General features: G+C 44.6%; 1 protein-coding gene across 1 annotated transcript in view; it reads right to left on the bottom strand.

The window, feature by feature from the left end:
• Positions 1-20,173: 20,173 nt before the first annotated feature.
• The window catches only part of XYLB (xylulokinase), an 85,935-nt gene continuing 82,453 nt past the window's right edge, over positions 20,174-23,655 (bottom strand). The window contains exon 19 of the mRNA XM_082046303.1: positions 20,174-20,453. Within this exon, the coding sequence (XP_081902429.1) occupies positions 20,370-20,453 (84 nt within the window). The 3' untranslated portion in view covers positions 20,174-20,369. The remainder of the gene's footprint in view (positions 20,454-23,655) is intronic.

Genomic DNA, 23,655 nt, shown 5'->3' with positions numbered 1-23,655 from the left:
GCCAAGCAAGTTCAGACAATTGCCGTTTTAAATGAAAAACTCGGATTAGCACAAAAGAGAAGGAGTTGTCTGGGGATCAAGAATAGATGTTTAACAGTGCCCAGCTGTTCTCCAGCTATGAAACTCCTTACCCAAAGCACACTGGGCACATTATGGAGCAATGCTCAGTCCTCCACCAAGACTAGGATTTACAGCCCAATATCTTGACCAACTAAAAGTGGAAGCAGTTGCCATGTTCCCCACGACATGGGATTTCTGGGATTGACTGTTAAGGTCCTGGGGCACCTAACTTGAAGTCATGCAATATTTATGGGGAGAAAGAGGTCATTTAGGCTGTAATTTAGGAGGTGCACTAAATCTCATGGCCCGTATCCTTATGTGGAATAAATGGATAAAGTCAATATACAACCCCAAAAGAGCTTGATTTTAACCTCCATGCCCTGTGCACACCAGACTTACAGGGACAAAGGTGCTCCATGGGGGATTGAAGGTTATCAGAAACAGTTCCAACAAATTCCCTGTTTTTTTACAAACAAACAAACAAAAAACAAAACCAAAAGCTTTTCCAGGCATAAAACACACATTAAAGCCACCTTCTAGGGCTTGTTTTGATATAACTATTCACAGTGGGGGTCTGTTAAGCCAGCCTGTCAGATGTGGGTAACCAGGAGTGCATCTGAAGGGATGATAAACTTCACCTGACTTGTGGGAACTTCAAATAACACACACTAACCTGGTCACTCAAGTTGAACGATCATATATCGGTGATTGAGTTTGGTTTAGTTAAAGGGGTGTCAAGTTAGGCACCTAAAAACAGCACCTAAAGTCTCTAGTTGTGCTTGGAAATTTTGGCATTACGCATATTCATACACACACTGACTTTATACAGTGTGTGTATATATATGTATAATTTCACATGCACATATACATACATCTATAAATGAAAAAAATTAATCTAAAATATGTCACCCTACAATCTGTCAAATAAAGCTGATATAATAAATATGTCACTTTATTTAACAACTGATGCCGAAGAGAACTAGGCAGAATGAAAGAAATCAAGACAGGGCTTACTAAAAACACTGAGGAAGGCAGAAATTAAAGCAATCAATCACATTCTCATGGAACGTCTACATCACTCGAAATAATATTTTATTGTCTACTATTGATTGGATGCCACTGAACAAAATTGCAAACAATGAATTTGGTGTTATAAACAAGAATCACAATAAGAATAAGTTATTTCAAAGCCTCGGCTGCACAACAGTTTGCACTCTGCAGAGCCATGCGTGGAGCACTGGGCACTTGTTTTATTGCTGTAACCTAAGAAAACATCCCTGCTCATTAACAACAGAAAGGCTGGTGTGCAATGGTACCCAAAATAAGGACACATTCCTCTTTTGCCCTCCTTTGCATTTTAAGCATGAACATTCAAAGCTTGCAAACTTTGGTAGGCCTAGAGAGAAGGACAAAGGTGCAAAAGAGAAGTGGCACTGTTCTTTTTTTCAGTGAGATCTCTGTTCAGGAAGGAAGAAGAGAACGCCTCAGATTTTAATCTCCCATTGTAATGAGAAAAATCAAGGGAATTACGCTAAATCAGAGAGCTAAGCATCGTTGTGGTGGGCAGCCAAAGCCAGGCAACTTTGGGGAAAATGAAAGAAAATTCCTGCCGCCCTCCAGCAGCTGTTCCCAAGTCTCTTCCCAGGTTCTTTGCCCTCACTGGGACGGGATGCCACCACCTTGACTGGACAAACAAGTGAGACGGATCAGAACCCAACCCAAGCCTGATGGAGAGAACTGGGTGCAGGACAAGTCATGAGAGAATACGTCCTCTCACTGCTAACCAAACCACACATTAATTGTCAAATACCTCATCTAACACCAGCAGGACAAGCTGGGAAGAATGGTGCTGCTCACACTGGGCACTGGTCCGACAGATTCGCCTCCAGAAAGGACGAGTTGCCGCAATACTTTACAGCAGGGAGAAGCAGGACCCACAGTTGGTTCCCCAAACCCTCTGTGCTTGGCTTGTTTTAAGGAGCAATTAATATGTGGCAGGGTTTTTTGTGCAACTGGGGGAAAGTTCTCGTTTCTTGCCCCTCTAAAGCTCAGAGGTTGATATAACAGAGCAATAGGATGATAAAACAGAACACTACAAACAGCTCTAGAAAAACCAAATAGGACAGCGTTTAGATGAGCCAGCTGCTCGTCATAATGTTCAGACTCCAAAAGTGGGCAACTATGAATGTAAAAGGCTGGATGAAGGAACAGGCAGCCAGGGTGGATTAGCGGACACATCTCCTCTTCCTGGGTTGTCCTATGATGCCAAGGGTTGCCACACATTAGCCATTTACAGACACATGCAAATGGTATGAAAACACTAGGACAAATCCATCCACAGCGCAAATTCATTGAGTTCCAGCAGATCTACACTGGGTGCTAATTCAGCTCATTATGTATAACTGAACATAATTCTAATTGACAGGTTTGATTACACCTCACATCACTTCTGCTCTAATTTACCCACACAGGATGAGGAAGAAGTAACGCGCAGATCGAGGTCTGGCTCCACAGGTGGCAGTAACAGGAGGAAGAAGGAGAAACAGCCCTGGACCTGTGCATGATGGGCAGGGATGGAGCTGGAGGCACCACCCCACCAAAGAAACATTTACACTGCTGGTACTCAGGAATCAGATCAATTCTAACACACATTCTAATTACACAACTGTACCTACCCAACAGTTTGCTACCCACCCTTGTAATATTCAGTCTCTACTATCACTACAGATTTTAGGGAGTTGGAGTCCCTATAGGAATTTGGGGCATAAAAGCTCTGATAGTATGTTAGGGAAAGCCTGTTTGTGCATGGGTGGGATTACAGTTCAGGGGATTTGGAGTTTATAATTATTTTCTCCCTTCTGTCTCATATAATCCCCCTTCTCTTACAGACTCTTCCTGTGTCTCACGTTAGGAGACAATTTCCAGCCTACAGGGATCCATGGTGCCAGTCCCACCTTTAAGGGGAGGAGAGGTACTTCCAGTTCATGTGGATGAGAGCCTGGTACACTGGATACACCCACCAACCAGTTTGGGAGAAAAAGCTCCTCTCCTAATTAATTACAGTTATTTCAGAAAAGTCAGCCTAGACCCCAACCAGGATGGGAACGTCCTCGCAGGGCTCGTAGTGTCCATGGGGACATCCATGGATCTTGGTGAATTCATATGATGGTGAATTCATACTTTGTGCCCAGAAAGCTCAGCTGATAGCCCCAGGCTGTAGGAAAAGCTCAGAAGGAAAGAGCACAAGTGGTTGAAAGACAGCATGCAAAGTGGTTAGCGATGGCTTGCTCCCAAACCTGCAGAGTCTTGCCTCAAATCTAGGTCTGGCCAACATCTTGATTGATGCCTTTGATGAAGGGTCGAGAATGTGCTTGTGAAATGTGTGGTGGGACTAAGCCCAAAAGGGGCGCGAGACTTGAGAGGAGCAGAATTCAGACAGACCACAACCTGAAATGTAACGATTCAAAATAAGCAATAAAAAAAATCCAGAGAGGCAAGTTCAACCTCCTGCTCTTGGGAAGGACATCTCCAGGCACAACAAAAAGTGCTGATTTATGGCCCGGGGGCCAGGCAAAATGGCCACCAGGAGCCAGCAAGGAGAGCAACATCCCAACACAGCCGTGGGACGTGCTGTCTGGAAGGGGTACACAGGAGGTACATGAACCTGCCATGTTCCGGCTGGGGGGCCTGAGGACAGCTGCTCTCATCCCATCCTCAGGTCTCCCTGCCGAAGCTCAGGAACGCGTCCTGCTACCAGCTCAAGGCACATCCCACAAACAACCCGATTTACTGTTTGACCACTGCTGAATTTCAAGCAGCAGCTCTGGCTTTGGGACGGAGCCAGCCTGTGCAGAGGACACCACATGTCCATGGCACGGGTTTTGGGGTGGTCGGTGCCTTGCCGCAGGGCTGTGCACGTACAACAAGCATTTAAAGGGGTGGAAGGAGCCCATCCATATGTACAAAGCCAAATCTGTCCAGCCCTGTGCGAAGGAAGGCAGCGGCGCGGAGGAAAGCAATCTGGCACCCTCTAGTGTGATGCTCCGAGAAAAGCTTGTCCCTCCCACGCCCTTCGCCGTACCTCAGCTCTCCTCGCAACCACACAGGCTGTCCATGCCCACAGGCTCACTTTTCATCAGCCCCTCTTTAATTGCCATCCACTGTAGCAAGACACGAAACTCATTAGCGTGAGGAGCAACGCATTGCAGCGAGTCTGTTGGGCCATTTGCCTCCCAAGACTCGCAGCAGGCACAAGACTGATCTGTGGGAGATGCGCAGCCTGGAGAGGCTTTAGAAGAGATTTTCAAAGTTTTGGGGATGTGGCGTGGCTGAGAGCGGAAAGGTGACCATGGTGGGGTGCACCGTGTGTGCGGGGTTGAGCTTGAAGACAGATGTGTCCCTGGGCACATACTGGGAAATGAGGTACATCACTGTTTGACAGCATTAAGCTGGCAGAGAGCTGGTTCAAGCAACTGTATAACATGTGGGGTAGGACATTTGTATTAAGAGTCTCTGAATTACACACAAAAAAAGCCCCAAGGACCACCCAGGGCCTCCCAGCCCGTTCCCAGTGGTGTGGGCACAGCTAGAGCCACCCGAGAACATCTCCCCTTTCATGACTTGGCTCTCAAGCCATTGGAATAAAAACAACTTTCTTCCCTTCCTAATCACCTTCACTGTTCTCCAGTGAACTTTTGGGTAATGTACAGTGTGTCATCAGAGCAGCACCGCTCCGTGAATCGTAAACAGGCGCCTGTATATATTTCTCAGGATGACAGTTCACATTGTCATTGAACCCAAGGAGCCAACGCAGAGCACAGGCAGGAGGAAACAAAATACCCCCAAGCCAGAGAGCACCATCCTCTCCCAGGGACCGGGATCGCTTCCACAATGCTACTGGGCAAAAACTCCTCTTTTCCCAGTGTTTTGCAAGTGAAAGGGTTTTGGGGTCAGACCATGCAGCTGTGGGACAGTTGGTGGCCTGACCTTCAGCACCTGGGATGGTGTAGGTGGGAGGGCTGTCCCAGCAGCAGCCATTGGAGACAGGACAGGGCTAAGCCTCAAAAAGCCACAATAAATATTGCAACTGGTACTGCAAACACATTATTGTGAGTGTCCCTGTCAGCCTTGGAGAGCTGGCATCTAACCAACTTTGATGCCACTGAAGGTCACCCCTTCTCGTCATATCCTTGCTGATGTTTTTACATGCCGGAGATTTCTATGATGTGCATAGAGCTTTGTGTTTGGTTTAGGACAAGCTTATCACCTCAAAACAGTCCTCTGTCCTCATCCCTTCTACCACGCTCTTCCTTGTCCTGTTAGTCCAATACCGAAGGACCCTGCTTGGGTAAGGGGCAACCCAGGGCCACGGGTTTCCTGCATCAGCTCTGATATCCCCCCCTGCCCTCCTCCAGGTCCTGTGCTCCCCTGCACCAGCCAGGTATTTCCCACAGAAAACAGCTGCTGGTAACACAAGCCATGGATATGGCTCAGCTCTGGTTTAAAGCTGGGTCCAATTTTGCTAAACCTATCTCACAAGCAAGTTCGTTTCCTATAAATAAATGTAGAACCTGGGATGTTTGCCTGGACTCTGAAACAAAAGAATTTTTGCTACACAACTTAACTGTTTATTGCTAGTTAGGATGGGAGAGAAGAAAAACAAAAAATGCAGGCTGAGCCAGGATCTACACAAGTTTTTGCAGGCACATCAGCCAGTGTATCCCCCTTAATGACCTTTAAAATGCCTCCTGCCTGTCACGCTAAATTGCATGGTCATTTTGTGACATAGACACATGTTCACAGAAGACTAAGCTGAGCCCATCCATGAGATAGATTGCCCTCAATTTATATGCATATTCCAAAAAGTGAGGTTTTTCTGCCTTAAATATGTAAGAGTCCTTCTTAAAATCAACTTTTCAAAACCTAGACACACCAGAAATTAATATATGGAATTCAGCAGGCTAAATTTTTCAGAGAGGTGACTTAAGCCATGATGATGAAGACACTAGAGTTATGACCAGATCACCAGCCTCCATCAGAAGCAGCAACGTTTTTTGGAGGCCGGACAGGAGGACAAACTCCCCTTACACAGGCCTTTCCACTTGCAAAACGCAGCTTCCTTGACAAATGTGATGCTTGAATCTTTTTGGAAAACCACAGAAAGACACAGTCTTGCTATAAAGACGTTACAGGAGTAGTGCTTCATTGGACATCACTTTAAAAACAAGTCTTAATAAAATGCAATGAGGATAAGTAGTGCCCTCCCCGCTGCACACCAGGCTGGTGCTGCCACAGCAGATACCGAGGGAACAGCAGCAAAATGACAGCTCTGAGAGTACAAAATTGGGTTGCATTTCTTCTTCCAGAAAACACAGGAGGAAGAGAAACAGAGGCTCAAGCAGCATACTTCATCTACATTTGTACAACAGCTCAACATCACTCTTGTCCATGTCTACAGCTGTTCAGTGCTACTGCAGCAGGAAAACCAATATGACAATACCCAAATCAAATCAGACATCTTTCATTTTTCCCCCACCCTCCCTAACAATTTTGAACGAGAACATTTAAAGGAAAGCGGGGGGGCAGGTCATTGCTCAAGGTCAATTGATGCATCTCTCTCCTGGTCAGTGAATTGCATCTGGTGAGGTCTTGTCCACAGAGTCTCAGGAAGGTTTGGACAGGGGCTGTGTTGGTGAGAATAACATGAAATCAGTGACAAGAGCAAGAGCCTGAGCTCTTGTAAAACTGAGGAGCTGAAACCAACTCTCAACTCATTGTCCCTACTTCTCAGCTGGGAAAACAGAGAAGTGCGTGAGCAACAGCACATATCTGTGTTTGTGCCATTAGGGGAAAGGCTTTACAGTTAACACATTATTTCTTGGCTTCCAATGATTAATGAAACAGATGGATTTTTCTCAATATGCCTATTACCTTATTTTTCTTGCTTGTTCTTTAGCCATTACTTAGTTCAACTCAAACTTACTGTTAAATGTACTCCCATCAATGCTGGTCAACAAAGCATTCAGGCACGTGCTTAACTCAAAACAGATAACTAAGGCACATTCAGCAAAACTCACCCATATGCCTCACTTCTTTCTTTTTTCTTGTCTCTGAATAGGGGTCCTGCATCATTTTAAAAGCTGGATTTCTTTTCAGCATAAAGTAGTGCAGTCGCAAAAATCAATGCGCTCTGCTCCATCAGCGTGCATCTGTCACTCGGCTCCCAGCTCGGGAAAAGGGAGAAGCACACACAGAAAACGCTCACCCAGTTCCCTTCCTTTAAGAACAGCCAAGAGTAAAAAGATTCATAATTTAGTAGAATGGTTTTATTTGTGTATCGGGTTGTTTTAAATGTCAGCTAAGGTTATGTTCTTGTCTCCAGTTGCTGCTGGGTGTTGTTTCAAAGTCATTCTGAGTCACTGCTCTCCATCTTCATCTACTGATGGGCCCCCAGGTAGTGATGGAAACATAACTTCTCTTGACATGGATAACCTCCAATAAAGGAGCGACTTCCCTTTTGACATGCTGATTAGAATAAAAGAGGGGAGGGGGAAGGGAAGAGGAAGGGGACCGTAGCTCTCGAAAAGCAAAGAAACGGGTCACATCCCACTCTCTGCTTCTGTGGCATCAGATTCACTCTGAGCTATTTGCAAAGCAGCAAGAAATTCATTAGATTGCTGCTAGGGCTATTGATGGAAATGCAAGTCTTTACCTACAATACCTTATTCCACAGCAAATGAACAGCAGGCTGGGGAAAAACAGAAAGCTGCAGTCTCAGGTCCAGGAGTCTGGCAGACTGAAGTATCATGTCTGTTTTTCAGATCTCAGTCCAAAAAAACCTCAAGGTCTGACTTCACTCAAATTTTCCATTAGTTGCATCAATACTGACTTGAAAGAAATTCCTCCAGGTTTCCATGAGCCTGAACAGGGGAGGATCAGAGGCTGAGCGTTCAGTAGATCAGCCTCAGCCTGGTGCGATATGGAAGGGCTGTGCTCAGAGGGATACGGCCTGGCTGGAGCTCTGCAAGACCAAGGGAAGTCTCCTCCAGAGTCGAGCTTTTGTTCTGGCCTGACACAAGACTTGCCAGAGCCAGTAATTCTTTCCATTATCTTCCATGGGCTTTGGATTATTAACAGGTTGCTTATAGTGAATTCAGCTTTGGCTGCCCAAAGTGATACTCCATGAGATCATCTAGCTCAGAAACCAGGTAGAAAGTTTCCAGAAAAGCCTTGCCCTGGTCTTCTAGGGGACAATGACTAAGTCATTACACTGGTCCCGGTAAGGCTACCTGCAACTGGATCACACGGCCAGGGGCTCCCAGTCTCTAAGAAAGAGCATTAACACCCCCCATCCCGACCCCTCAGTAGAGTCTGCACTCGCCGTCACACGCTCATTTTCCGCAGAGCGCCAAACATTGTCATTTACACCCATAAAAAGCTGAATTCAGCACTCTTTCCATAAAACGGATCGTGAACCCTTAACACCACTTGCCTCTCCTTGGAATAATAAATTATGAGGACAAATGGCAGAATCATTATCAGTTTCAATATCCAGTCATAAATAGTCTTGTAAGAACACTCAAATGATGGTGTTTTATTGCGTTAGATATCACTTGCCATTAATTACAGCATGAAACTTTTGTACTTTGATGAAAAGCATTTTAGCCAGCTCAGTTATAAATTTAAAACAATCTTAAAACAAAAGTCACCTCAAGTTGTTTGGGGTTTGGTTTGTTTTGGTTTTTTTTTCTCTGTAGATCTGAACACAAAATAGGATTTTAAGCTTGGAATGACACAAAAGCAAGGTTTTATAAAAGCTATTTTACCACATCCACATTCAGCTTTAATGCTTAGAGCAAACTAACAGTACCCATGGCTATTTTTTACAGTGACATTGTTGGCAGCTGGATTTCACTGCTACAGAGACTCCATAGCTTGTTTGGTTTAGTAGAGTTTTTCTTACTAATGATGAAGTGCTCTTGTGAATCAACGGATCTAGTTTACATTTCTACCCTGTTTCTTTTGTTTGGATCATTTCTCCTTCCTTCTGTCACTGTAACTCACCAAGCAGGACAGACAAGCTGCAAAGCAAGCCTGATGTAAACAGGACCTGGTGGGTTCAGCCCCTAGAAAACCTGAGATACCCACAGGACCTCTCATACAGAAGTCAACTTCAGCCCAGCTTCAGTGGGAAAACCCATGGGAGTGATGCAAAAATCTACATTTCCCAATAAGTTGGGGAATGACCTGTTGGAGAGCCATGTAGGGGAAAGGGACCTGGGGGTCCTGGTGGACAGCAGGGTGACCATGAGCCCACACTGTGCCCTTGTGGCCAGGAAGGCCAATGGTACCTGGGGTGGATTAGAAGGGGGGTGGTCCGTAGGTCAGAGAGGTTCTCCTGCCCCTCTACTCTGCCCTGGGGAGACCACACCTGGAATATTGTGTCCAGTTCTGGGCCCCCCAGTTCCAGCAGGACAGGGAACTGCTGGAGAGAGTCCAGCGCAGGGCAACAAAGACGCTGAAGGGAGTGGAGCATCTCCCGTGTGAGGAAAGGCTGAGGGAGCTGGGGCTCTGGAGCTGGAGAAGAGGAGACTGAGGGGTGACCTCAGAAATGTTTACAAATATATAAAGGGTGAGTGTCAGGAGGATGGAGCCAGGCTATTCTCAGTGACAACCAATGGTAGGACAAGGGGCGATGGGTACAAACTGGAACACAAAAGGTTCCACTTAAATATAAGAAGAAACTTCTTCTCAGTGAGGGTGCCAGAGCCTGGCCCAGGCTGCCCAGGGGAGTTGTGGAGTCTCCTTCTCTGCAGACATTCCAACCTGCCTGGACACCTTCCTGTGTAACCTCATCTGGGTGTTCCTGCTCCATGGGGGGATTGCACTGGATGAGCTTTTGAGGTCCCTTCCAATCCCTGACATTCTGTGATTCTGTGATCAGTTTTCAACTTTGCAGGTCAAAAGGATTCAGGCTGCAGGAATTTAAGTTGCTGCTCCCATGGAACAGGGTATCAGCCCATGGCATTGATCACATTTACGTTCATTTGCCAAAGGGATTATTCCACCCTCATTCTGGACACGGCAACATTACAGACACCACAGTCAAACCCTCCAGAGACTAGGATTCAGAGCTTCTACTCAGCTGAAATCCGTACAGAGGGATTGCTAATGCCCCTATATCAATGTGCAGTCCCAAATCCAGAGGCACAGCACCAGCTGTACTGGCTCCTGTGGATTTTTAAGTAGATTTGGAGAAGACATTTTGCTTTGCTTTCTCAACCCTCCAGGAGGAATCAGGGATGGCCCAGTTTTTCAATTACTCTCATGAGGCCAAGGTTGGGCTCTTGTTCTGCCAAAGGCTCTTCCTCTGCCCAGAGTCACAGAAAAAACAGCCAGCTTCTCAGAGGTATGGTAGATATCTGCTCAAGCTTAAGAGAGACAAATTCCCATGACAGTCAACGGAGATCAGGTCCCCACATTCATCAGTGACTTTTTGTCCTCACGTGCCTGGAAATGGCTTCTGGGAAGATTTGCTCTTTAACTTTCCTGGAAACAGAGGTGAAACCGACCCGTCTGCAGTTTTCTTGGCTGCTTCTTACTCTTTTTTGAGGATGAACCTAACATTACCCTTTTCCCACTGACTGGGGACCTTCCACAATCATCACCAACTTTCAGAGATAATAGAGAGCAGTCTCACAATGACATCAACCTCAGCACCCTCAAACACATCCCATGTATGCCCATCTTGCTTCAGGAGTCCCTAAATTGATCCTCCTCTACTACAGGTAGTACTTGTCCCTCCTAAATTCTGCTACTAGGTATGGGGATAAAGAAGCCTGACAGCAGAGCCTGCCAGTAATGACAAAGGCAAAGAGCACTTCACCTTTGTCCATGCCCTTTGTCAATAGGCTGGCCAACCCATTCAGCAGCAAATTGATATGTTCCTGTTTTCCTTTTTCTGGTGATTTACCTACAGAAATCCTTACTCTTGCCCGTCACACCCCTCACCAGTTTCACCTCACCTTTGGCTCTTTAAATTTCATCCATGTTGGACCATATCTGAGATCCAAGGACAAGGGACATTCCCCAGGACTCATCAGCCCCTGTGAAAACAGACGTCATTGTCACAACTCAACTGCTGCTTGAAATGGTGACCATTTGCTTTTTGACACAAAAGTGAGAAATTGAAGAAAAACAGTCTAATTGCTCATTTAAGGCAGCCTGTTCTTTCCCTTCTGCTTAGCCAGTTAAAACCTCATTTGACAATCTGAGAGTTTAGCTCCCAGTGCTCTTGCTTAAAATATAACAGATGGCCTCTAATAAGTAAATTGAAAAGTGCAAATAAGGTTAAAACAATTTTTCTTTATTGAATATCATTAACTTCAAGGCTGTCCACTTTAAAATGCTAATTAAACCTCACTTCCTTTCGCAGGGTTATAGTGAAGAAAGATTGCCGTGGGGTAAATTCCCCTTGTTTGTAGAGGACCAGCCCAACAAACAGAAAACTGGGCTATTACATGTCCCAGGCTTAAGAAGTAGAGCTGGAAGCTTTCCATTGATTTGTCCCTTCCATACTAGTTCCTTCCCACAAACCAAACACAGTCAAGAAGGAAATTCAAAAGAGGCCAAGTGTGAAACCCTGCTCTGTACATGTGGCAAACAACAGTTTCTCTAAAGGTCACTACTAGTCCAAGCCAAATGCAGTTTTCAGCACAGGATTTCAGACACCGTGTTATAGTCCTGCAAAATGTCACGTGGCCAGTATGGGGCTCTATATTCCTGGCACGACACACAGAGTACAAGAGGTCCTTCAGCATCACACACCCACCTCATTCCTAATTTCCAGTTCAAATTTATTCCCAGTCAGTATGTGCCACTTGTTCATGTGCCAACACCGTGCTTTGGCTTGAACACCTTTCCTCCTGCTCTTTACCTCCAACCTGAAGGATTTATACTGAGTGATGGTACCACCTCCCAGAATCCGCTTGCTAGGCGAAGCAAGCTAAGCTTTTAACCTCCTCTCCTGGGACAGCCTTTCCCTTCCCCTGATCAATGTATGACCCATCTTCCTCAGCTGTTCCAGTTTTAATTCTTCTTTGCTGAACACAAGAGAGCAGATTAGCAAGAGCCCTCCCAGACCAGATCTCACCAAAGTCTTGCACGAGGCAATGCTCCCATCTCAACTGGAAAGGCACAGGGGTAAGCTCAAAGACAGAACCATAGAATCATAGAAATAACATTCACCTTCTTCACGGTCAGGTCATACTCACAGTTTCTACCTACTGTGTAAAAAAAAAAAAAAAAAATACGCTGAAATCTTTCCCTTACCTCTGCAAAGGTTGAGTTTCCAGTCCGATACAGGTCCAAAAGGCACCACAACTCAGCCCTGAAGAACTAAAAGCACTGGGTGTGAAGCAGCCAGCTGTTTGGCCAGTGGCCTCAGGACATCATCGGGAGCAGAGAGCCCCACTGCCTGGTGGGCTCCCAGTTACCAGTTTGCAGGTCGGTGTCCATAGGCTGAAAGAAACTCAAGCACGGAGCAGTTTCCGTGTCACACGTGATCCTGGGCTGCCATGGAAGACAAAAACAAGATGTATTAGGCCAGAAGAAGAGGAGCTGGAGTGAGTACCTGGGTCCCCTCACCAAGAAATTCCTAAGTATGGACGCACTCTCCCTCCCTCTCTAAACACAATTCTCACTCATCTGAGGAAGTTAATTTACTTTGTCCCATAAAGTTTCAGAATATACATTATGAAACACAAAACTTGATACAAATTACCTGTCCAGTCTCACCCCAGTGATTTCTCACTGAGACAACGTGGCTGAACATCAACAACCCTTACGCCAAAATCATGCTATGGACAATCCAACATCACCTGTCCAATGACTTGGTGTTACAGTAACATTTCTGGGCCAAGAGAGGAGAAAGAAAGGAAAGGAAAGAAAGGAAAGAAAGGAAAGAAAGGAAAGAAAGGAAAGAAAGGAAAGAAAGGAAAGAAAGGAAAGAAAGGAAAGAAAGGAAAGAAAGGAAAGAAAGGAAAGAAAGGAAAGAAAGGAAAGAAAGGAAAGAAAGGAAAGAAAGGAAAGAAAGGAAAGAAAGGAAAGAAAGGAAAGAAAGGAAAGAAAGGAAAGAAAGGAAAGAAAGGAAAGAAAGGAAAGAAAGGAAAGAAAGGAAAGAAAGAAAGGAAAGAAAGGAAAGAAAGAAAGGAAAGAAAGAAAGGAAAGAAAGAAAGGAAAGAAAGGAGAAAGTTTCTTGACATTTACTCTGGTCTTTACAGAAAACACTTGCCCCATGGTGGCTCATCTCTCTTGCTGTGGAAGCCCATGAACCATGAGGGTTCACTACCAACAGGCTGGGCAGTTGTTAGCAATGCTTGTTTAACTGGTTCTTTTATAAACCACATGAAAACTGCACACAACACAGATTAAAATGAAAAATCTGCATTCACTGGGCAAACAGCAAAATGAGTGTATGCTGAAAGGCTTTTGGGAGAGTCTGCCATGCCGCAAACATGGTGAGATGGAATCAAACAAAACACCATCGTTGTATCTTCTGAGCCAAGGGTCACTCTGTGGAAAAAAAACACTTTCACAGGAAGGGAGGTCTTGAAATATTTGCTTATTCGTTCAGTTGAACTGTCTAACTAGATCACCTATTGGATTAGCTGCATTCAATTCAGTGTCTTCTCTTCCCTCTACTTGAGTAGGCATTTCTTCTAAGGGACAGCAACGGCAGGGACCAGAACAATTAGGCTGAGAAATGGAAACTGGGAAAACCTACTTAGGACAACAAAGATGCTGAAGGGAGTGGAGCATCTCCTGTGTGAAGAAAGGCTGAGGGAACTGGGGGGCTGGCGCTTGGAGAAGAGGAGACTGAGGGGTGACCTTATTAATGTTGATAAATATGTAAAGGGTGAGTGCCACGAGGATGGAGCCAGGCTCTTCTCAGTGACAACCAATGATAGGACAAGGGGTAATGGGTACAAACTGGAACACAAAAGGTTCCACTTAAATTTGAGGAGAAACTTCTTCTCAGTGAGGGTGCCAGAGCCTGGCCCAGGCTGCCCAGGGAGGTTGTGGAGTCTCCTTCTCTGCAGACATTCCAACCCGCCTGGACACCTTCCTGTGTAACCTCATCTGGGTGTTCCTGCTCCATGGGGGGATTGCACTGGATGAGCTTCTGAGGTCCCTTCCAATCCCTGACATTCTGTGATTCTGTATTGTTGCCTTTCAACAACATCTTTCTTGACCAAAAGTGTATTTCTGCTCTATGCAACTGTCCACAAGTAGGGCAGGGATCTAACAAGGAAATTACAGGAGGAGTGACAGGGGAATGTCCCACCCTACCCTAACACGCTATGGCAGCAGTGTGAAGAGATGCTCTCAGGAAGCATGAGCTGTGATACCAAAGTTGTGTGACAAACCTTTGCTTCTTATTTGTTTTCTGCAACATGTTTTATTTTACGGTAAAATCGCCAGCTAAGAAGGAGCCCTGTTTCTGCCCTGGTTCTCTCTCCAAGCCCTTCTGTTATACAACATGGCTTAGACCATTTTTCAAGGAGAATTCAATCTTCCAATACACCAGTATTTATCAGATCTGGAACAGAGTTGAGGTTTCAGGAGGGCAGCGCGTATTTGTCAGTCAAAGAGTAAATATTGTCTCCAAACAGCAAGTTGAACAGACCTTTGTTTTCCTGTGCAATGCTTGTCTAAGTCTTAAGGGAGCTTGTCTTGCACTGCACCGGGGTAACTAAGCTTGCGGGCACAACACAAATGTCTGAAAGAGTCCAGCTTGAAAGGATAAACACAAACAAGTGCTCCAACAGAAGGGCAAAAAGCAAGAATGTCAGTAAAAAAGCTCCTGACCTGCATCTGCTGGCTATCTCTGTACAGAGAGGGTTGTCTGAAGGGAGTTGAGGAGGTCAATCTCATGGATTTGACAGTAAAAACAGAGCAGTCCTGGGACAGGAAAGCTTTATAGTTGTACAGTTGTAACCTGGAACAAATCCTGTCTCCAAAGTTGAGACCAGCTTTCAACCAAGCCTTCAGGATTTTTGGTGCAAGAAGAAATACTGGCTTTTTCTGTCCTCTACACCACTGCCTTTCGACTCAGAAATGGCTCACTCAGGAGACATATCACCGGATCTGCTGTAGACATCTGCCTTAGGACAAGATGAACATCAGCCAGGAACTCCTCTCCCTCGTGGTCCTCTCCTTTGACTATAAAAGGAGCCCACATGAGAGCAGACACAGATGCCTACACTGGTCAGATCAATCCCGCACGTGAGTGACCACAAACTTCTCTGTTCGGTGATGCTAACAGAGAAACAACAACCAGACGGATGCATTACAGAGTACTAAAGCACAACATACCAAATCAAAGCAGAGTTAATCACAGCATCTTAACAACGAACATATAAAAAATACCCGTCATCTAAAGAGCTTAGAGCAAGAAACATTGTATGTAATTAATAATATAATTAATAATATGCCCAGTTCTTCTAATGGGCAGGCTGACACAACAATGGATGAGGCAAATTAGTAAAAGGCAGAAATCAGAGATCATAGCAGTGTCCATGAGCAGTGACAGCTGCTCCTTCACCCTTACCCCTCTGGGTATGTGCTTCAAGAACACTGAATAAAATCACTGAGTTCCCGCAGTGGTCGAGATATTCCCATAAGTCTGGGATCGCTGCAGAAGTATCATTCTGTCAAGGCAACTTTAAGAAGCAACAGAGGAGCAGAAGAACAAGTAAAGCAAAATGAGTCTTGGGGCTGGATCTCAGTCCACTCAGGAAACTATCACATTAGATAAGTTCTCAGCATCCCTGAGAAGTGGAAACAGCTAATAACCATAAGCAGGGGCTGTAACCATTCTGAATGCCCCAGTCAGAGATGCCCTACTCGCACACTTTGAAGACATGCTCAGAAAAAAAAAACTGGTTATGGAAAAAAATTCATCCCGAGTTCTTTTGCCTTGCACATCACTTTGTGATTTTGACCTGCACAAAATCCGTGTAAAGTAATAACAAGGTAAGATCCTTTGGTGCAGATGTGATTTTGTTTTGTACCCAATTTGCACAAGTAAAAAACACTGTTCTGAAATTTCAAGCCAAGTGGAATCAGGACCACAGTCACCTTCAGAGAAGCTGCTTAAGGAAATGCTCCTCATGGGACAGTGATCTCCTGATATCTGAGGGAACATCCACCCACCTGCTAATCATCCTTAGCCATATTTTTAACTTGTTTGCCAATTTCCACCCAATTTTAACGGAGGGTTGAGACCTATCTAAAATCAAAATCCTGAAGTTTACATAAAAAGTCAGCAGCTGGGGAGAAGAAAAATCCAAATTAGCACCTTTCTGCTAGGGAAGGGAGTATAACTTGACCCCACATTCATGACAAGAACCAACAGCAGACAGTTGCGTTCTCTAAAACGTTACTCTTTTCTTCCCCCACCCCTTTACCTGCATGCAGCAGTCTGGGGACCAAGGTAATAGAAATACAGATAAAACAAACGATTTGTTGAAAGTTCTGCTTTGGCTTTTTGTGGCTTTAGATACACATCTTTCACTGCACCGCTCTGTGATGGTAGCCACAACTCCAAAGGAAAAGAAAGCTGGAAAACAAAAGGTCCCCCTGGGATAGCACACAACGGTATTCAGCTCAATTACTTATTAAAGCACCGACAGAGCATAGACTTTTTTCAGTACATTACTTATTCAATCAGAGCTCCAGCTCTCTCAGACTGATCCCTTAAGAAAAAGTAAACATCTTTCCCTGCTTGTTTCCAGCTGCATCACAAAAGATTTAAAGACTTCAGGTTGAAAAGAAAACTGTTTGTCTTTGGGTCACGGTACAGCGAGAGCTTGAGGACGAATCCAGCGCAGCTCTGATGAACTGGTGAGGGCACAGAGCCATCGAGCTAAGGAAGCTGCTTGGATTTTTTCATGTAACTTCATGACCCACCTCCAACCTCAAGTGGCTTTGCTTGTGCAGGACAGGAGCTGCGGGTCAGACATCGATGAACCACCTCACTATGGCAATAAAGGCTTTGTTTGGGGGTTTGGGGTTGGTTTTTTTTTTTGGTTGTGGTTTAGTTCTTTTTTTTTTCCCCCAGGAGGTGAGATCAATTTTCCAGTAGATTGGTCTAGACTGGGAATAGCTCAGTAGGTCTTTAAACACAGAAGCCAACCTTTCATCTAGACAAGATGGGGACACCACATTGCTCATCTTGAAGAACAGTAAGGTCACTCACAGGGGAGGGAGGGCATCAGCCTCCATCAAATACGCTGAGGTAGAAAACATTGGCTTCCCTTTAGATTTCTGTTACCTAAGATGTTGATTAAGTCAGTAACCTCTCTACTCCAGACAACCAGATTAACACAAGGTAGACAAGCTGGCAAAGGAACACACAATTTTAGAAACCAAAGAGCACCAGATCCTTCCATCACTGTGCCTGGGAGAGCAAGAAGCCTGTGGTACCTTGGCAGGTTCATGTGCATTCCTGGAAAAACAAAAAGAAAAGAGTGGTGGAAGTCTTACAGCAGCATTTCTTCAAAGGACCTTTCTAGGAGGAGATTTATTGAGTCTTATTCTATCTGACACTAGTAAGTGTACATGTGCAACTTTGGTGAGCTGGAAAAAAAAAAAAAGAGCTTGTCTATAAATTCTTATACCCCAGACACCATTCCTCAGAGGCCAGCCCTAATAAACCCATCACCACAGCAATACTGTAATTCAGTGGTGCTCAACTCCTGGCCCTTCAGAGCTTCGTATCCAAGTCTTTTCTCAGGGACTCCTGCAGTGAGCACACACTGCATCAGCCAGCCCAGAAAACAGCGTTTTAATACTAATATGGGACCCATCAGAGAGCCCCAACACAGCCCAACAGAGAAGGAAATGTTTCCTTCTCCCTACCTAGATTAAAGCTCAGGCCCAGAAAGTAGTTAAACAATCTAGATGAGACCCTACCAGCACTACGTAACATTTTGTTAGGAGGCAATGCATTATCTAGAAATGTTCTAACATATGCTATGAGCTGGGAAATATGAGGTTTAACCTCCTTCAGCTGAGTAAGGAATTGACCCCGAGTTTCCCATTTCACAGGCAAATAAAGCCACAAAGCTGTAAGAGATGTCAGTCTTGTCACTCTGATAACTCAACTGGGCTACTCAGGAAATTGTCACCAAAACTGCACAAAAGTAAAACACCTCTGTCAATCCCTTCCCTGTGTGGTTTAACCTTTGTGTTAAACCAGTACCCAGGCAGAACTGAAGACTAATGATGATGGTGATACTGCTTGAGCTAGAATCATAGAATCATTTTAGTTGGAAGAGACCCTCAGGATCATCAAGTCCAACCATAACCTAACTCTAGGACTAACCCTAAGAACCTCATCTATGTGTCTTTTAAACCCCTCCAGGGATGGTGACACCTCCACTGCCCTGGGCAGCTTGTTCCAATGCCTGACAAAGTACTAGGCATTGTTTAATTCACATTAATGAAACCTTATGTATCCCTCTGCAGCCTTGCTCAATGACAAAGCAAGTGCTGACAGTGGAGGCCTGTGAGAAGCATTATACATTTTAGCTCTGTACCTTGGGACCCAGAATAATAAGCACATAAAAGAGATAGATGTGTATTTGCAATGCCACCTTTTAAAGCAATTGCTTGAAAGAAGCCTGCTTTAGAAAGTCAGAAATGTAATTCTTGACCTTCCTGAGTAATCATGCTAATATCAAGAGAATTTATAATTATTCAGTTGTGATCATAAAAAAAAAAAAAGGCACTGTTCATACTTGCAAATGAAGCACTTACATATAAAAGGGAGAGCAAAGGAGGAACGTGCCCATTCCCCTGCCACTCCGGGGGTGAGTCACAGCAAGGGGGTCCCACCCTCGCTGCAGAGACAGGGACGGTGCTCCCAGGCCACTGTCATGTCCAGAATACGAATTCGAGTCACCCACCTCCAGCAGGGACATAATCGAGCTCACAAATACTTAATAGAGAGATCCTCTTACTCCCAATTCCCTGGCTTGCTGCCTAGGCACATTACAACTTCTACAAGAAAGGCTTCAGTCACTTTCATTAAACAAGTCTGCTTAATTCCCAACAGAAATTGTATCCCAAGGGAAACATACTGGCAATACAGAATGATGTGGTAAAGCGTTCCCACTTGCACAGGGTGATTTAGGATGTTCATTCAAATTCTGCAACTTCCACATGTCTCTGTAGAAACATCTCCTGGCTTGTATTTTCTCCAAGATTTTCTGAGCCAGAGTCTACTTAATCTAGACTAAAACATTTGAAGTGGAAGAGCAGCAACAGAGCAAGACCAGTTCTGCTCAGGATCTCCGAGAAAGAAATGAGATATTGGTGGTATAAAGAACCCAGTGACCTTCATGCCTTGCTGGGAGCAGAGCCCTATTCTGCAGGCACGTGCAGCACAACACAAGTCATTTCATAGCCGTGACACCTGAGGAGGAAAGGAAAACAGTATAACCCCAAAGCAGCGTGCAAATAAACTGACTCTCTTTTTTGAAACACGTAAAACTTCATGTTTGTTCCCTTTCTTTTTTACAAAGCTAATGCCAAGTAAAGCATTGTGCAATGGTGTCTATCACATAAGGCCTCTGCGCTTTCCACAATTTATAAAATCCAACCACATTCATGTTTTATCGCACAATAGACTTTCCATAGTGTCATGGAACAAGAATTCCCCTTCTCTGAGCATCCCAGGGAGTCTTTAAAGACTTTAATCAGCCTTCACACCACAAATCTCCACATATTAAAGAAAAATGGGATTAAGTCAGTGCGCTTACGCTTTCTGTTGGTTTCATGTAGGCAAAGATATAAACTTCGACAAGGTACAGACGTACAGAAAGATAAGTTTCAAAAGATTTAAGCATGAGAAGTTGTGGAATTAAAATACTGTGCTAGATAGGTATGCAGAGAGGCTGGCACACTAAACACATGAAATCAAAGCTGGTAGAGATGGGTAGAGTGATTTATATACCAACTGGACTTGATTCCGTCATCCAGCTATTCCAAAACAGCAAGCACCCAAAGCATCCAAGAAAAACTGAAGTCACAAACACACAGAGCAACATGATGCTTTTTTAATCGGGTTTTCAATCACCATGTAATTTTTTCCACTGACACACTCAAACACAGAGATTTAAAAATTATTTGTCTGCAAAGAGGAACAAAATGATTTAAACAGCTCCAGTTAAGTCTGAGCAAATCCTTTCTGATCTTCTCCTTGGGAGTCCACTCTTCAGCCAACTTATAAATTTTGTTTCCTTCTATTTCACAAGACAAGATGAGGTTGGGCTGCAGACAACCTTCTGTTCAAGCTCAGCGTATCTTTTCAGAAGTGGACGATAGAGCTAAAAAGGAAAAGAAATAATTATGTCTGGGTTGAAAAATCAGACTTTTAAATCACGCTGCTGTTAAAAAACATCTTCAGACCTGAAAAATGCAGCATCTTCACAAGTACCTGAAGGTTTAGGAGTTTTTTCCCCAATTGTCATGAGGATGGAGCCAGGCTCTTCTCAGTGGCAAACAATGATAGGACAAGGGGTAATGGGATCAAGCTGGAACACAAGAGGTTCCACTTAAATTTGAGAAGAAACTTCTTCTCAGTGAGGGTGACAGAGCACTGGCCCAGGCTGCCCAGGGAAGTGGTGGAGTCTCCTTCTCTGCAGACATTCAAACCCACCTGGACATGTTCCTGTGCGACCTCACCTAGGCGTTCCTGCTCCAGCAGGGGGATTGGACTAGATGATCTTTTGAGGTCCCTTCCAATCCCAAACATACTGTGATAGTGTGAATTTGCTCAAGAAAATGTTGCAGAGTCTTTCATCTTCAAATGTCACGGTCCTTTTTACCATCTCCTTTACGGCTTAATTTTGTGACACACACAAGTTTGTGTCAGTCACGTATGGTGACTGTGTTCTTGCTGTAAGTCATCACTTCCAGGGGAAGCGGCTCTGCTGAAGTCACCTCTCCCTGTCTGACACGTCCCTCGTAACAGCCGTCCTACCCACCCAGGCAGAACTGTCCTTGCCTCCCTCCGCTCCCTTGGGACGGATCATCGCCTCTGTCCCTCCTCCGCTGCCCTGCTAATGAGCACAGTCAAACACCACCCGCAGAAAAGTCCTCCTTGGCCAATCTGCTGACCAGGCCTTCTGAAATACACTTGCCGCCCCTCTCATATACTCCTTTACCTATTTAACTTCTTCACGTCTTTCACAGCCACGACTTTTTCCCATCTACAGTCCGCTCCATGGCCAGGCTCCTCACCCCTTCATCCCAGGGGGACAAACCCAACTTCTTTCCACAACCACACCGAGTATCCAGGTTGCTTTTGGTTGGAATTTCCCTAGCTAGATTTCCGCAGGAATTTTTAGATCCAGAATTGTTACAACCATAAAAAGAAGAATCGAGACTCAAATGTATGCAAAACCCCAGATTCAAACACACACTATGCTTTTGGATATGGGAGAGATACATGTTGGGATTTGTTTTGTTTGTTAACATTTTTTCCCCCCTCTCTGCTTCAAACTCATCACAGGACACATCGCAGAAGATAAGCTGCTTGTACGTGACCAGGTTACACAGCAGAAACCCTGAATAGAGCCCAGCCCTACTGCTGGCTCCAACCCAAAACTGTACTTCATCTAGATCTTAGAGATGCGCTTTCTTCCTTATCTCCTCCCGCTGGTTTTAACTGCCCGCCTAATAAAATCAGCAGCTTGACAAGCCATAATAGCAGGACAGCTTCACCCACTTGCCGGCTCGAGCACAAAGAAGGGACCGCCAGGAGCCAGCGCGGGGTCTGGTGCAGGCTCGGGCCGTCGTTAGGAGGATGCCGTAAGGTCGTATCTCTGCCGCAATGAATCCTCGGGGCCGCCAGTCTCGTCTACAAGCCCTCTGCACTGATGTTATTCATAATCAGGGCAGTCTCGCTCCTGGCTTCAGGTTCAGAGAGGTTATAGAGCCATAATGAATCATACGCAGTAAACTGAATTACTGCTCTCATCAATAAGTGAGATCCAGCATTTAAATGCATTTTATCCTTCTCCAGATAAGAGCCATGACCAACAACTGTACGTGCATGAGAAATTCAGGAGGAAGATGTTTCAAGTGTAAACTGTGAGGCTGTAGGAAGAGACAGGGTTGTTGGTGCTCAGTTTTATGTACAGGCCTACAGCTGCCTTGGTGTTTCTAACAGCCACACTTTCTCAGATGAAAGAAAAAGATACCAAGAGTTTGCAGTGTTCTCATCTAGGAAATAAAGAATTAGCATTGTCTGGTTCTTGTGTTTCAATTGTTAGCAAAATACCCAGTTTCTGTGTTTCCCTCCTCTGAACGACTTTTTCAGTCTGAGCAGCGAAACGTGGATTTATCCCTTCATTCCCACTTCCACCGTGACAGGTGAGAGCGACTTACTGGACAAATTCTGCAGAAAGAGCCTGTTTTGATCAACTCTTCCCTTTTACCAACCAGGTGTTACAGAAGCTAAAGCACATTTCTTGAAGAGATTAAGTACATTAAGGGGAAGAAGGGAAGGAGCACCTATAGCAAATGCAAACAGACACCGTTCGCTAGCCAAGGCCTCATCAGGACAGTTTTTAAATCCATACCACAGTATTTAACTGAACCTTACTGTGTCTTAACACTGATTAAAACAGAGAACTTACTCCTATCTCTGCAGCAGACTCATTCAGTGACACTGGGCAAGTCATTTAACATTTAAGCAGCCCAACTCCTCCCCTTCTCCACAGAAGTAATACTGAGATCCGTGGAGATTTATGTGATTAGAAAATAAAATGCACCACTATTATGAAATGCTACATGACTCCGCATGGTATTTTTAACCGACTACATAAAGGGCGTTGGGGGTTTGGTGAAGTACATATATATACTTTTCATGTTCCCAAAGGACACTATTGCTCTCATTTCTGCTAAATATGCACATCAGAGTAAACAAAATACTAAGCAGGCAACTACGGTTATATTGGGACTATCAGTATGTCAAACAAAAATGGCTTCTTCAGTCACTGAAGTATCTACATTTAAACCTTGCTATTTCTTACTCTGCTATTCTGTAAATTCAGTCAATCCTGGGCACTTCTCAACAAAAATTGAGCACAACAGAGCTGCTTTGGTGAGCGAGCTCAGCCACTGAGAAAGCAGGCTCCATATTACTAACCCAGCAGTATTTTCACAAAATACACAACAGCGCATTTACTCGGAAAGCTGGGAAGTATTATTGTTAATACATCACCCTAAATTAAAACGTGTCAAAACAAATGAACTTGTTTACTGATTATTACTGGGGCAATAATTTACTGAGCAGTTACTGATACAGCTTCTTTTCCTGTTTGACTTAAGCACTTAGCTTGCTAATCGAGAAAATTCAGGCATTTGCAATAAGCTTCCCAGCCATTAGCGTGAACAAATGCTGCATTATGGACCATCTGAAAAAAAAAATAATAATAATAAAAAAAAAGGTTATTCCTTGTATTCTATCCCTGTTCATTTTGGGTAAAGCCAAAGTCTTAAATTCCTCTTCCTCAGGGAATT

This window comes from Streptopelia decaocto (assembly GCF_964273445.1).
Source record: "Streptopelia decaocto genome assembly, chromosome: 2".
NCBI classification, from domain to species: domain Eukaryota; kingdom Metazoa; phylum Chordata; class Aves; order Columbiformes; family Columbidae; genus Streptopelia; species Streptopelia decaocto.
Note: the sequence above shows the minus strand (reverse complement) of the source record. Positions and strands in the feature narration are given on the sequence as shown.